Source organism: Rosa rugosa, chromosome 5 (genome assembly GCF_958449725.1).
Source record: "Rosa rugosa chromosome 5, drRosRugo1.1, whole genome shotgun sequence".
NCBI lineage: Eukaryota > Viridiplantae > Streptophyta > Magnoliopsida > Rosales > Rosaceae > Rosa > Rosa rugosa.
In genome coordinates this window covers 8,942,211-8,958,907 of record NC_084824.1, presented here as the reverse complement: position 1 = coordinate 8,958,907, position 16,697 = coordinate 8,942,211, and the positions used below count along the sequence as shown (strand labels likewise).

The 16,697-nt window shown below is 38.8% G+C and overlaps 1 protein-coding gene across 1 annotated transcript; it reads left to right on the top strand.

Moving 5' to 3' along the window:
• Nucleotides 1-8,252: 8,252 nt before the first annotated feature.
• LOC133709443 (protein neprosin-like) lies at nt 8,253-11,756 on the top strand. The gene is made up of 7 exons (XM_062135188.1): nt 8,253-8,927; nt 9,012-9,098; nt 9,189-9,401; nt 9,789-9,953; nt 10,187-10,240; nt 10,329-10,475; nt 11,109-11,756. The coding sequence occupies exons 1-7, from the start codon at nt 8,601-8,603 to the stop codon at nt 11,484-11,486; spliced, it is 1,371 nt and encodes a 456-aa protein (XP_061991172.1). The 5' UTR covers nt 8,253-8,600; the 3' UTR covers nt 11,487-11,756.
• The last annotated feature ends 4,941 nt before the right edge of the window (nt 11,757-16,697 follow it).

The window sequence follows — 16,697 nt, the reverse complement described above, 5'->3', positions numbered from 1 at the left end:
CGTAGGTGACGCGCTTGATGACGCCGTCCGGGTTGAGAAGACGGTGAAAATGGGTTGTGGCCTGAGTCGAGCATCTCTGCTGGTGAGATTGGTGATTGGGTGCCCAGAGCTTTTCTCTGGGTGCCCAAGATGAGTTTTTTTTGTTTTTTTTTTTTTGTGGTAAAATGTGGCAGAAGCCCAGAAAGAAAGAAAAAAAGGTTTTATTGAGGGGCAATAGACGACTATTGGAGGGGCAATAGATGTTTTAAATTGATGAAATCTTTTTTTTTTTTTTCGTTAATTAAAGTTTTATTTGTCTAATTTTAAGAAGATTAATTTTCATTCCGACAAACGAAAGTTCTATTGAGGGGCAATACATGGCTGATAGTTGTCTATTGGGGGGCAATACATGGCTGATAGTCGTCTATTGGCCCCCAATAGACGTCGATTAGGGGGCAATAGACGTCGATTGGGGGGCAATAGACGTCTATTGGGGGCAAAAAAACTTTCTGGTGAGATTTTCAGCAAATTCAGGTGGGTGGCATCCGGTGACCGGAATCCGGCCACCGGCGACCGGATTCTGGTGGCCGGTGACGGGCTCCGGCGGAGTTTCCTATAGTTTATCTCTCTTCCATTTTCTCTCTCTCTCTCTAAGTAACAAAGGGGTGAGGGGTGTTTGGCTCCAGTTTTTCTTGAGCTGGTCAACAGTCTCTTTTCTGCGCGGGCGTGCCAGCACCGTTCGGGTGCGGTCGTCGGGGGTGTCCCTTGACCTGACTTCTATCAAGCGATTGTAGACGAGGAGAGCACCAACCTCGTCGTGGGATTCTTTATGCCTCGTGGTGAGGACTTTTGTTGAGCTTCTTCTTGTTAACACAATCGATACTCAATATTGTAGATTGAGCAGAGCGACATCACCGGGAAGTATTGAGAACTTGCTAAAGCGTGACTTTAGCTTGGCTGGGTTGCTAGGGCGTTACCCTTGCTTGACTGGTTCTGTAACCGTTGTGGTCGCGGCACTACCGTCGGCTCCCGAGGAGACTAGGACCGAAGCACTTTGACAGAGGGTTTGGTGGCACTGAAAGTCGGCTTCCGAGAAGACTAGGACTAATAGTGTGATCACCGATAAGAGAAAGAGAAGGAGAGGAGTTGCTCTTAGAGAGGTTTGCTCTAGAGAGAACTTAGATCATCTTAGAGATGTTTTGATGTATGAATGAGTCTTTTGTGGTGTTTTTGGTCGTGGTACTACAATCGGCTCCCAAGGAGACTAGGACCGAAGTACGTTGACAGAGGGTTTGGTGGCACTGAAAGTCGGCTTCTGAGAAGACTAGGACTAGGAGTGTGATCACCTATAAGAGAAAGAAAAGGAGAGGAGTTGCTCTTAGAGAGGTTTGCTCTAGAGAGAACTTAGATCATCTTAGAGATGTTTTGATGTGTGAATGAGTGAATTGTTCTATGTTGTAGCCTCTATTTATAGGCTACCAAGCAACACTATTTGACATTTAAACAAATCATAATGGAGCACTTATGAGTTTATGGAGCACTTATGAGTTTATGGAATTGTTAGGTTCAAGCACTTAAACACTAATGGAATGTTAGGTTTAAGTCATTTTCTGCTCCATTATCCCTCAATTTTTATCTCCACTAAGAATTCAGATTCAACCTTCGATTTCTTCATATGAAATGATCCACCATGAATGTAGATTATTGTGGTAAAATTTCAGAATTTATTTCCATGTGGTTGGGCCAGAAATGCTGCCCTCTTACAGGTCCAGTTTCCAAGTTTTGCTTCTGCAGAAAATTGGACTGTTTGTTTGAAGGTTTTCCACTCCGAACGAGCTTTGGCACTCTTCATAAGAAATGATCAATGGGATGTCTAGAATTAATCTGGAAAGTTTCAACTCATTTGGAGTTCGGATGGTTAGTCCGCCATCCCTCATTTCTTGTCTAGCTCGCTTTCTCCTAGCCGAAGTAGGAAAATGTGGTAAAGTTGATTTTTCATTTCCATGTTTGGTAGGCCTTATTTAGCCTCTTAATAATATATTTTTGAATTTATCGAAAATATATATGTGAGCCACTGATATTGGCTCAATTTCTCCAAGACACGCTTTGTCAAACCAAAATGCTCATTTTGGGTCCAAACATTGCCCCCCAGACCTCGAAGTCAAAGGTCTCTGTCTTGACTGAAGAGGTCTTGAATCAGCACTGCTCTTATAATGTTGTTGCTCCAAAAGCCACTTTTATTGGCTTGACTGAAATTACTTGACTGATTCCATATTAGGCATATTAAATGCCTCTTGTATATGTGCCCAGGCCAAAACCAATGCCCTCTAAGTATATCAGAAAGTTCAAGCCACTGTTTAGGCAAGAACACAACTTTTTCATCCTCCGCGACACACAAATTTGAAACTCTTTTTGTATTTTTCTTTTTTCTATTTTTGTTTTGTTTTTTTTTTTTTTTTTTTTTTTTTTTTAAATGACGAAAATAAAAGTAAAAAACTGAAAATTGACAAGAAATTAAAAAACAAAGAAAGGAGCTAGCAGCACTTTGTTTGGCTAACTTCTAGAAGACCACGGGGGAGGCCATCTATGCTTCACTCCAAGCTCCGATGTATCAAAATTTGTAGGGTAAAAATTCCTCCTGTGAGAGCTTGTAGGAAAAGAACAAAGATACTTAGCGTTGAAGAATTTGGAGGAATTTGGCTCGTGAGAGGGGTAATCTTGCCCCCCAAGTATCCTTGTTGGTTGGCGAAGCATGATCTTCAATTGCAATTTTGGAGACAAGGATGTCCCAAGATCAGCTTTGTCGCCAACTACCATGTCATAGGACATGATGTTTTCAGAATAAGCCACAGATTGGCCATTATATTTAACCACTTGTTGGTAAAAATTCTCATGATCAAGAGCCTCAAAGAACTTGTACTCCTGCATATGATTCTTGGAACCAATAATCAAATTGTAATTATCATCATATTCATCATAGATTGGCTCCATGTTGAGATCATACTTAGAGTCACTAAAGAGTGGTGAATTGATCTCTTCTTCAAAAATAGGCATATCAAGTATTTGTTTGCCTCTGTCCACTTTCCAGGCATCGTATTGAGACGCCTCTATGGGCTGTATAGTATCATAAACAAATTCTTTTTGCAAGAAATTTGGAGCTTGATAATTGTAAACAAGAGTTAACTTGTACCCGTGATACTCAAACTTGCAGTCGCGAAGTAAAAATTGGCCACTAGAATAATTATTCTGGCCATTCTTGCAAGGTGGGTTGCAGATGTATCCTCCATGTATATCAAAGCCACTGCTTGGCCTTGAAACACTGATGAAGAAATTCAAGTTGAATTGATGAATAAAGCCACAGATTGGCTTCTCTAGACCAAAACTTAATTGATAATTAAGTTGGCCATGATTGTGGCCACCTTCATCATGACGTCCAGTAGCATGGCCAAGGCAAAATTGATGATTGTAAGGTGGGCCATGCCTTGATTGATAATTAAGTGGATCATGCTCTTGACCCTTTGCATGGCCATGACGTCCAGTAGCAAGATCATAATTAGATTGATTATGCACCTGCTTTTGGTTATCAAGGGGGTGAACCTGGGCAATATCTTGCCCCCCATGTATCTGATCAGTAGCCACGTATATGGCTGGGTCAGTGGAGAAATCAGGTATTTGTTCAGAGACAATTTTATTGTCAGAAGAACAATTTTGTTGACCATCTTCTCCATGCACAGCCTCTGTGTAAGGCTGTGATTCAACAGAAAAGCATTTAGGTTTATCGCCACCTGTAGGCAATTCAACCTCAGAAACCACCTCTTCGCGAGCAGATTCTTGACTTTTCAATTCTCCTTGCTGTGAACCGACTTGGGTAGCCAAGATGGAACCCTCCTTGCGCAAGGTTGTGAACTCAGATGTTATGTTTGCGGCAGGTTGGGCAGTTTGTTTGTCTCTGCTCGAGAAAAGCTTTTGTGACTGCTCTTTAGCTTTCTGAGCATTCTGATTCATTCGCTGCTCCAACTCGCGAATTCGTTGTTCCCTTTTCGCGATCGAAGCTGCCAGATGCTTCCCATAATTTTCACTATGCACTGTAAGGATGCGAAGCCTCTCATCCAGGCTAGCATCTGGTGGAATGATGAGTGGTTCGAACTCGTCATCAATGTCAATATTGCCAATGGTGGCAACATTGGCCATCTTGTCACTTTAGGAATTTCTTTTGGTAAATATTTTCCCCTGACATCCCAATGATGGCGAACACAAAAAGACTCTAGTGTTATCCAGATTGTCCCACTGGGCGTGCCAAAATGTTTGTTTTGAAGCCCGGTGGTTGAATGTGCTTCAAGAGAAAAGACTCTTCTGATGTTGTCCCACTGGGCGTGCCAAAATGTTTGGCTCCAATTTTGTTGCAGCTGGTCAACAGTCTCTTTTCTTGCGCGAGCGTGCCAGCACCGTTCGGGTGCGGTCGTTGGGGGTGTCCCTTGACCTGACTTCTTTTGAGCGACTGTAGACGAGGAGAGCACCAACCTCGTCGCGGGATTCTTTATGCCTCGTGGTGAGGACTTTGCTGAAGTTTCTTCTTGTTCACAAGTCGATACTCAATATTGCAGCTTGAGCAGAGCGAAATCACCGGGAAGTATTGAGATCTTGCTAAAGCGTGACTTTAGCTTGGCTGGGTTGCTAGGGCGTTACCCTTGCTTGGCTGGTTCTGTAACCGTTGTGGTCGCGGCACTACCGTCGGCTCCCGAGGAGACTAGGACCGAAGCACTTGGACAGAGGGTTTGGTGGCACTGAAAGTCGGCTCCTGAGGAGACTAGGACTAGTAGTGTGATCACCGATAAGAGAAAGAGAAGGAGAGGAGTTGCTCTTAGAGAGGTTGCTCTAGAGAGAACTTAGATCATCTTAGAGATGTTTTGATGTTGTGAATGTGTCTTTTGTGGTGTTTTTGGTCGTGGTACTACAATCGGCTCCCAAGGAGACTAGGACCGAAGTACGTTGACAGAGGGTTTGGTGGCACTAATAGTCGGCTCCAAAGGAGACTAGGACTTAGAGTGTGATCACCGATAAGAGAAGGAGAAAGAGAGGAGTTGCTCTTAGAGAGGTTGCTCTAGAGAGAACTTAGATCATCTTAGAGATGTTTTGATGTATGAATGAGTGAATTGTTCTATGTTGTAGCCTCTATTTATAGGCTACCAAACAACACTATTTGGCATTTAAACAAATCATAATGGAGCACTTATGAGTTTATGGAGCACTTATGAGTTTATGGAATTGTTAGGTTCAAGCACTTAAACACTAATGAAATGTTAGGTTTAAGTCATTTTCTGCTCCCTTATCCCTCAATTTTTATCTCCACTAAGAACTCAGATTCAACCTTCGATTTCTTCATATGAAATGATCCACCATGAATGTAGATTATTGTGGTAAAATTTCAGAATTTATTTCCATGTGGTTGGGCCAGAAATGCTGCTGGACCTCTTACAGGTCCAGTTTCCAAGTTTTGCTTCTGCAGAAAATTGGACCGTTTGTTTGAAGGTTTTCCACTCCGAACGAGCTTTGGCACTCTTCATAAGAAATGATCAATGGGATGTCTAGAATTAATCTGGAAAGTTTCAACTCATTTGGAGTTCGGATGGTTAGTCCGCCATCCCTCATTTCTTGTCTAGCTCGCTTTCTCCTAGCCGAAGTAGGAAAATGTGCTAAAGTTGATTTTTCATTTCCATGTTTGGTAGGCCTTATTTAGCCTCTTAATAATATATTTTTGAACTTATCGAAAATATATATGTGAGCCACTGATATTGGCTTAATTTCTCCAAGACACGCTTTGTCAAACCAAAATGCTCATTTTGGGTCCAAACAATGGGTAAAATGGTATTAAAAAAATTAAAAAAAAAAATCTTAATGGGGTAGTAGGGAAGACTCCCTTAGAGTGTATTGGGTAAGAGGGAATTAAAAAAAACTTAATGGGGTAAGGGGGAAAAAATCCCTAAAAATGGGGTAAATGGACAAAACCCAAAAAAATTAGCCAGTTCTTAATTAATAAAACAACATATTTATCTTACAAACTCGTATGGTCACTCTAATTTAATGACGTCGTTACTAATTAATCTGTGAGTTTGACCAAGATATCAGGCATGGCCTGCATATCGATCTATATCCATTATTAATTTCCACAGCTTAGTTTAATTTATATTTATAATATAAATCAATAAATATTTGGTTGATTGAGGACTAGATTCTGATAATCACAATTTGCTTACGAAGTTTATGATATATATTTTTTTCTCATACTACTATTGCATATTCGATTCGCAGTTATATATACTATGTCTGGGAGTTGAATGTTGATCAGTGGAAGTTGGCTAGTCACTGTTGCTAATTTGTTTCTTATGGCTTTGTCTTTAAGCAATTGTAGTTTTGGATAATAAGCTAGAAAATGAAGAGCTGGAACGTGGGATCCTTCTATTTAGGGTAATAACTAGCAAGAACTTACGTAGTAACACCAACTTCTCTATCATTTGGTTGAGTAGGTCAACTATATCTAATTAATATATTGTCCATCAATTAAAGAATTGAAACTATTTGCTAATTGCTATAGTAATCTATTACTACCTAATTACAAAACCCATTTGTTTAGAATGCAGATGGAAGCTAAGCCAATAGTGACTGGTAAGAGTTCGACCTACATTTCTCTTTAAGGAAGAAGTAGAACGATGGGGCAATATGAGAATTAGATAGTAACTCCTATTCTACAACCGACATTATAAATAGCTATCAATTAATTAGTACTACAACTATTGAATGTAATAGACTCCATCAATGGAACATAGCAATGACCAAATAAACCAAAGAAAGCACCGACAAATAGATAATGTAACATGCTGATGAGCATCGGGTCGTCTCCTATTAAATGATGAACTTCTAAGTAAGAGATGAGGCCATGAGGGTGCCAATGCACTCTTCAAGTCTTCATGAAGGGGGCGGCGCCCATCGTAAGAAATCTCCCGTCAACGGAGACTTACCTGTAATGAGAGAACACTACTAGCAAATGGGTCACTAGTCACTCCCCTAATATTAGACACAGTTTTGTAACAGTATCGTTTGATAGAGTAAATTAATGACATCTTTTGTTACTTTCTGTTTCATTTGTGGGGTTTGAACCACGCGTACGTTCCCAAAATCAAAAGTTCAAAATTGGATGCAAGGAGTAAGAGCACACCAACACGACGATGGAAAAAGAAGGTCGATCCTGAAGTTGAAAAGGAATGACAACGTTCTTTGATTGAAAAAATATGAAAAATGATTGACCTAGATCCACTTCGATAACAAACGCATCCAAGCGGCAATGCATAAAACAAGTGCCGATGAAATCAAAATCCAAAAATCAAGGGTTTGGCTAAACAAAATAAAGATTGAGCCCCTAAACGCAATTAAGTTGAAGCATAATAATAATAATACATAATGAGGTTAACTGCATGGGGTGTGTGCATTCATAATAAGCATGCAGAGTCACTGCAGAAAACCAAGTACGCATGCCGACTGCCACTGCCAGCTCAGCATTCCCAACACAATGTCACCATGACGTACGCCATTCTCCTATCTATTTGGCTCCTTCCTTCTCACAAAACGACGTCGACACCTTCAAAAACCCATGCTAAGCTAGCTAGCTAGCTACTTAGACCATGAAAGTCACATTAATACACCGTCTTAGTAAGTGACGAGATATTCTTTTTTATTTTTTCCCAAACTATCCAATTACATCTATAAATTGATTACATAACGAGTCTATTTTATGAGAGGATATGAAAACTCTTATTTAAGGGCTGACTTGCAATATAATTCAATCATCGAATGTTTCTCTTATGTTCTAAAATTCAAACAAACTCGATCTAATAAAACTCAAGCTAACGAATCTCTAGTTCATAGGATAATTATTTGTCAAAATTACCCTAATCCCTACTATATAAATAATTGTCATCATTTGCATGTAAGCCGGAATGAAGACCTATTTACTGAACAACTACTTGGATAATGAAAAATCAAAGTAAATTAAGAACTTGGGAGGGAGTAATATAGAAACAGAAGTGGCACAAAGAACTTCTAGGGAAATGAGAAAGGGGAACCCCCCAAAGCAAAGGACTTTGGAAAACCAGACTCAAGTCTCTCTCTCTCTCTCTCTCTCTCCTCTCCACAGGAGCAAGAAGTAAAGAATAACAGAAATATATCAGTAGCATTTTCCCCTATAAAATTTACACAAAAGCTAAAGTTTCAGTCCTTGTATTGGAGACTGGAAACACTCCCTCTCTCTAGGGTCTCTCTCTCTCTCATTCTGTCTGTCTCCTTTTTTTTATTTTCTTTCTTCAAAAATTAAAATACTGAAGCATGATTTCATCACTACCCACTATATATAACTACACTCCCACATGGCCAAAACTTTAAGTAAACACAACCTCCTATTTCCCATCTGCTTGCCTCTCTTATTTTAATCAGGTCGTGCTCGGAAGCTCAAGTTCTCAGAACATAAACCCCAAGAAGGCTCTTAGAATAGAATAGAAGGAAAATTTTCTCTTATTCTGGGGCTCAAAATCCTTGAAAATGGTGAGGGAGTGAGTGTTGGGTTTCTTAGAATGGTCGTCATGTGTTGGAAGAGCAATAGATTGTGTTATTCTGATGACAGAAGAAGACACCAACATCAACGTAAACAACAAAGGGATTCAACAGAAGAAACAAGACAAGAAAATTTCACAGCCATGGCTTCTAGCTGGTCTAATGTTTCCTCCCCAATCATTCCTCTTCTTGTTTGCTTCCTTCTTGTTTCTTCTTCAATATGTCCGGTAGTCCACGCCGCCGAAATGGCCAATCAGACTTTCAATCCGGAGCAACAGTTAAAGAAGCTGAAGAACATGAAGGCTCGTCTCAGAAAAATCAACAAGCCTGCCCTCAAGACATTTCAGGCATAATTTTTACCTCCACTTCCTCTGTTCTTGCTCTGTTTTACTCTGTTCTTGAACTGTGCTCCTTGTTTGTTGATGGTGCAGAGTCCAGATGGTGATCTTATAGATTGTGTTCTTTCTCATCAGCAACCTGCTTTTGATCATCCTCGATTAAAAGGACAGAAGCCATTGGTATTTAACCCGGACATTTCTTCAAAATTCTTAATCCCAGCTCAAAAAGTGAAGCAAGATTGAATTTCTCTTTCTACTTTCAATTTGCAGGATCTACCTGAGAGACCAAAAGGTCTTAATCCCACTAGTATGATCCATGAAAATTTTCAACTATGGAGCTTGTCAGGTAATATATGCCCAGATGGTACAATTCCGATTCGAAGAACAAGAGAGCAAGACGTCCTCAGAGCTAGCTCGGTTCGAAGATACGGAAGAAAAACACCCAGGCATGTTCGAAGAGATTCATCCAGCAATGGCCATGAGGTTAGTACTTAGTAGAATGAATGCACAAACATGTAGCAGAGAAAATCCCAGAATTTTTCTGAAGGGTCACAATCATATAATTATTTCAGTCAATTTAGACCCTATTAAAGAAAAGAATGGAAGAGTGTGGGTACAGAAAACTGCTTTACTTATGTTCATTGTTAAGTCATCTTCCTTCTTTTATAACCATGGGAACAAAGTCAGTGATTTTACTGCTTTTTTTGTCCACCACTTTATTTTTGTTTTCTTCTGGTTTGAAACTTTGAAATTGATTTTAATAATAATATAAAAAAACTAACACAAGTAGCATGAATTTCCATACATGTTGCAGACTTTCATGCTTTGATTCTGGGTTTTTATAATTTTGTGATTATTATTTGGTTGCAGCATGCAGTTGGGTATGTGAGTGGAGATCAATACTATGGAGCAAAAGCAAGTATCAATGTCTGGGCACCAAAGGTTGCAAATCAATATGAATTCAGCTTATCTCAAATGTGGGTCATTTCTGGTTCATTTGGCGACGACCTCAACACCATTGAAGCTGGTTGGCAGGTACCGCTGAAGTTAGCTTGTAAAATTTCTCTATTTCATTCTTGTTTAGGGTCATTCGAGTAATTCAAGTCCATGAAAGCTAAACTCTAACACGCAATTTCACGGTTGCGGAGACACACCAAAAAATGCGATTTCACATTTAAAGCAGTAGTAATCAAAGCTCAACCACCTTGCTCTGTTTTTCTGTTGCGTACAGTAGCCATGGAAGCTAATATCATTTAATTTCTGTGCAGGTCAGCCCGGAGCTATATGGGGACAACTATCCTAGATTCTTTACTTACTGGACTGTAAGTAACAGAAAATTGTTCTCACTTTTCCATAGTTAACATTAATTACTAAACCTAACTTAATGTTTGAATTATTCTTAATTTTCAGACAGATGCATATCAAGCAACTGGGTGCTACAATCTGCTGTGTTCAGGTTTTGTTCAGACGAATAGTCGAATCGCCATTGGAGCTGCAATTTCTCCAACCTCTGGTTACAATGGTGGACAGTTTGATATTAGTTTATTGATTTGGAAGGTAAATAACTAGCCCTTAATCTTCATGTTTTCTGTTAAATTTAGACACCAATTAGCTAGGACTCTTGGCCTATGCTTAAATCTGCAACAAGCCAAGACCAAATTTAGCCAGAAATGACAAGAGCAGACAAAACCCAGAAAGGAAAACACATATATGAATGTGTGTTGAAGCATAGATTCTTAGATTTTCACTACACAGGCGTGCAGGAAAGCGTTGGTAAAATTCCAAAATAATGGGCTGTAATTCCCTTGTGCTTTTCTGCTTTGCCAGATTCCCTTCTTTTACTAGAGAAATATACCTCTCCCACTAAAACTTTAATGCTACTTGGAGAAAGTTTCCCATTACCTTCAACAATTAATTCCATTTCTATATAGATAAAATTAAAGATTATGCTGAGACTGTTTATGTTACATAACAGTGATGAGTGACAGAACAGTTTAGTTAAAAGATAACATGTGTTCTATAAATAAAATTTAAATAATCATTATCTTTTAACTAAACTGTTCTGTCACTCAACACTGTTTCTCAACATGAATAATCTCATTATCAATGTTACTAATGAGTAATTATTCTCAAAGATGAGTGAGAGTAAAGAGTACATATTCTAAAGTGTAAAAGCTTATTGTTTTGTAGGATCCAAAGCATGGAAATTGGTGGCTGGAATTTGGGAATGGGGTTCTAGTTGGATACTGGCCATCATTCTTGTTCACTCATCTTCAAGACCACGCAAGCATGGTACAATTTGGTGGAGAAGTTGTAAACTCAAGGCCTTCTGGATCTCACACTGCAACACAAATGGGAAGTGGTCATTTTGCAGGAGAAGGTTTTGGCAAAGCTTCTTACTTTAGAAACTTGCAGGTTGTGGATTGGGACAACAGCCTAATCCCATTATCAAACCTCAAAGTTTTGGCAGATCATCCAAATTGCTATGACATCCAAGGAGGCATTAACAATTTTTGGGGGAATTACTTTTACTATGGTGGTCCTGGAAGAAATGTGAGGTGTCCCTAAGGGAAAAAAGGTATAGAGCTAGGGTTTTATATTTTTTTACATAATATTAAATTTTTCTCTCTTTTTCATTTTCTTTTCTTGGGTGATTTGGGTTTCTATTGGAAATCCATTAGCAATTGAGTTTGGGGTATTCTTGTATTTGTTTTCCTTCCCTTTTTTCTCCCAACTAACAGGTGATCCATTAATCACACCACCCTTAGGGACCCATGTAAATTTGGAGGAAAACAAAAGGTAATAGTGAATATACTATGGCTTGTGATTTTTCAGTTCCCCTCTATATACTTTATTTACCAAGTTTTCAAAGCAAAAATTCTTCATTGTTCTAAAAATTACAAATCATAAGTTGTTGCCATTTAAAAATAACAGTTGCCAAGGAGAAAATGCCTCTAAAACCGAAACCCTAAAAATTATAAATAATTGTGACCCAAAGCTTATCTAGGCTTATATATAATTATATATCATTAAGCTTTCTTGCCTTTGAAGACAGCACTGTTTCACACACAGAAACGTAATAAATAAACCCGAAAGAGTATTCAACTAGTACCCCAAAGATAAATCATAATGACTATCTATATGAATATGATAGCCACAGCTCATACTTTGCGTTACCACATGAACTTGTCGAAATTGCCTCCTCTATGCATAATTTGGGTTATAGTCTTTTTCTTAAAGTTTACTTTAGCTCTTAATTGTCATAATTAAACTTCATGTAGTAGAAAAAAAAGGTGTCGACACTCGACAGTATCATATAGCCCAGATTCGTTTACCATGAAAATCAATGATGTCTTGGAGTCTTTCTTTCCCATACTTCAAACCCGCGTTTTGAATCGTAAACGAAATCTCATTTGTAATTTACAAGATGATTATGCATTTTTCTTTGGTTATAATGTAGAAAAGAGAAGCTGACCTTAAAAGCCAAGTCGGTGGTTAGTGATAGAAACCAGAATTACGGTGGCTAGTCCAATTTAGATTTTTGATGAATAAAAACATATACAAAGAGAAGACGTCGTGGAATATGAATCAAGGACTTGAGAAAATCTCATGATGTCACATGGGATATGGTATTATTTGTATAAACTCACTGTGGAGTATTGACTTTGGAAGTGCATTCCATTATATTCATAGGTCAAAAATCTAATGTTCAATCAATGTTATGACCCAACTGTGCCTCCTGCTCTTCCGCCACATCTTAATGCGATCACTGGATATACAGCTGGTGGCTCTGGAGCTGTCAATTCCAACACTATCGAAAATCACGACTCAAAACTCTTTCGAAACGAAATGGGTGTGAACTGTGAACCCACACGATGGAAAAAAATAGGTTGACAAAGACACAAGTAACTGGTAGCCAGCTCTTTGTAATTTCAAGCTATGCTCACTTCAGAAAAGTTATTTTCCTGTGTGCAATTAACTTGGAGAATACGGAAATGGGGCCTTCATGAATTGAACTGTCAATAGTACGTAAAGGGTTCTTGTAAAAGTGGTATAGATCATTCCTGAAGAGGCTGAAGCTCTTCTGAAACCATCTCAATAAAGTTCCTTCGATCATCTTTTCTAGAAGAGTACTTTCAGCCTCTTCAGTCATCAATTTCTTACAGTAACAGTTGAGCAGGGCATTGCAACTGAGATGGTTTTGAACGACTCAGGAAGATTCTTGAGTAATCTTCAGCAGGAATTCCTCGAAGTTTGGGAACGAGATCGAGATGTACGTATAGCCCGACGACTAACATACAGTCTTGTTCATTCCCCTATTAGCCATAGTTTCAGAGAGCTATAGTAGGAAAGAACTTGGCATCTGTGTCTTGCAGTTCAGATTTAAAACACATAAAACAAAGACAGATAAAAAGTACATTCAAATTAATATGTTACGAGATCAAGCTTCATCCTATCCGTTATCATAACAGCAGGAGAATATATAGAATGGCATTTCGTAAAGAGGCACCAATTAATGGAACTGGATATTGGCTAATGAATAGATTCAAAACGCAGCCATCAAATCGAACAACTAGAAAACAAGCATTAAGAATACCTACCGTTAAATTTACAGTAAAAACTTCTGATCTCTTTATTGAGTTGAGAAGATCATTAGACATGAACGAAGTTTACATTCTACCTAACTCTCCAGAATTGGAACTTGGAAATGTCATTTGGGCCTACTATGTTGTACTAGGCTTCTCATTCCTGTCGTAAAGGTTGGGTTTCTTTTCCCAATAAAATTTAGAAGGGAGATGGGTAAAATATAGTTGGGGCCCCTAGTTTACTTGGAGGTTTAACGTGCCAGGCCCAATATAGCAGCCGTCTCGTGCCGTGTCCAGCGGGCTAGTTTGCTCCCCTCTACGACGAAAGCCTAGTTTATGTCGCAAACTTGCGGATCCGCAAAAGTGGCGAGGCTCTGCTAATCCGCATATTTTTTGTTGCTTTTGTCTTGCGACTTGCCTTCATGTTCTGCTCGTGCCCAGTTTATGTTAATCGTGTCATACTCGACTCATGTACACCCCTACTTTCGTTTCTGATGAAGGCCGGGCAATCAAGCTAATGTATGATTTTGAAGGCATTTTAATCTTTTGCTTTCACATTATTAACACATAATTTTGTAAGGGAAAAAACTTGGGATTGATCTGGATTAGTATGAGTTTGACACCTGTTTATTTCATTTTAAGGTTTTTAGATAATTTTGAAAAATAGGTGTCAAATTTCTAGTGGTGCAAATGAGTGGATAGCTGCGTTGCGTTCGAATTGGTTTCGGACCTCAAGTTGCAACTAGGTAGGAATATTTAACAGTCAAACTTCTTCGTCAAAAACTACCGAAGACCAAAAGATTATAAACCTTGTTGACGAACTCAGTTGAACCAAGGCAAGACCTGAAGAAGAAAAATGAATTACGTCGAGATTAATTAGTTGAACGAAGTTTGCAAGATAAGAAAACTCTGGAATTTAGTTGATTGGTCATGAATTACGTCGTCACACACGAGTGGTGGTAAAACGATTCTCCAGAAGAACTAGAAGCTTCCAATGGATTTGATGGGTTTGATTCTTCTTTCAGATCTGCTCCAGCGCCTCCACGTGGCACAAGCTAGCATGCAACGACGTCGTTTTCCCGGTTCCCGATTCTTCTATATCTGCGTAATCTCTCTCTCTCTCTCTTGCTGTCTTGCACAGAAGTAGCACGATGATTTCCATACAAGATTTGGTGCCGCACACGACATGTGAAGAACGAAGGGTGATTAACAAGTAATTAAGAATGTAAGCGAATCTGAGGGGTTTGGTAGATAATTAATTAAATTAAAAACGGGTTAAGCAGGTTTTGGGTGGCGTATCTAATTTGCGGTCAAATCTTAACCTTTTGCCCCATTTTGTTGATTTTGGACAACAAAAGACAGCGCAAAATGGCTCACCGTCTACCAAACTTTTTCTTAACTTGTAGTGTAATATTCTGTGTGGCTGAGAGAGCACATAGCTGACTGCTTTTTTTTCTTTTCTTTTTTTAGAATTTTTTGGTTTTTAATTATAGATAGTCGCACCTAACAATGAATTGCATGTGCAAATAAACCACTTGCTATGAGTCAGAGAATGATCAATCATCTCCCACCACGTTTTGCCCTTGCGTGTAAGATACAATGATATTGCGTTGATTCTTTATAGAGTCATTTTACCTCCTTTTCTCATTAATTTTTTTTTTTAAAGAAGCTCTATTTAGATACCTCCTAAAATGGTATTTAGATATTAATAATTTTTAAAAAAAAATTAAATTCAACTTTGCCCCTCTAAAAAATGAACAAAATGAAAGATAAAAAAAATTAAATAAAATCTTCACCTTCTCTACTCCCCTCTTCCCCCTCCCTCATTCTCTTACAGCCAGACATGAGGATTATTGGACAACTTTGATTAAGGTAGAATGTTAAAGATTGTAAAATAGAATAAAGGACAAAAAATAAATTTTTTTTTTTTTTTGAATAAATGGGGTTTGAATAAAGGACAAAAAATATAGAGAAGAACAATTGAGAAAATAATGAGCGAAAAGTAATTTCTATTTCTTTTTTTTTTCTTTCTAGTTTGGCGTAATTACTTCACTTCATAGAGTTGATCGTTAATTGTTATCTTGGTCTCTTTTTATTATTATTATTATTATTTTTTTGCTAAAGTGGACTATGTTGCTAGCCTGATTTGGGTTTAGAAAAATTGATTTTGATAATAGTCTTCCTGTGGTATTGTAAATTGCACGATTTATTAAGAAATAGAAGGAGGTTCATAAGAGTATCCAAGCTTACAAGGTAAATGGTGTTAAGTCATGGCTATGAACTGAGTTTTAAGTGATGAAAAAAAAAAAAATATTACTAGTAGATTTGTATAGGAAAAAAATTGTGTGGATACAAAAAAGGGGCAAGAATGGAAGTTTTGTGTAAATTTTAGAATAGGAGGTCCAAATACCAATTTAGGAGGTATGAATAGAGAAAATTTTACAAACAGTACCCGAACTAAGACTCACTCTTAACTTCAGTACCCGATTATACAAAACTATCACTTTGGTACCATAAGTTTGAAGCCCATCCCAAGAATGGTACATACCGTCAATAACGGCGTTAAGTCTCAAGCCACGTGGCAAACCATGAGGGGTATTTTGGTCACTCGATGTGTTAACCCATATTTTTTTTTTATTCATACCAACTTGATTTCTCTCCTTCACTGTTCTCTCTCTCTCTCTCTCTGTGCAACAGGTGAGATATCCTCTCCCCCATAATTGCTCATTGTTTGTGTGATCATACAGAAGGAAGGAGGGAGAGGAAGATTGAATGTTGAATTGGTTAATAGGTATTGGATTAGCTCGAGATGCATCAAATTGCAAACCCAGACTGACTCTGACATCGACCCATTTTCGTTCCGACGAGGAACCGACGATTTCTTCACTCTCTGATTACCGCCGAAGTCACACCGGCACCGTTAGCTTCCTCGTGGCGGCGCGAAGCGGAGCTCGGTCCTCCCTTCTCCGAACTAGCAGCGACGATGGCTGGATGAAGCCCGAAAGCTTCTCGGGTTTTCCGGCATATTTTCCGACACCAGCCACTGTTGCAAGCGAGATCGGTGGCGGTAGCTTCGTCTTGGCAAGGTGAAGAAGCCTATGGTACCTTCTTATCCATCTGTCAAATTGGGAGAGAGAATCGAAGAGGAGAAGATGTTTGGTTTTGCGGCGAATTTCCATGTTTTCCGGCGACG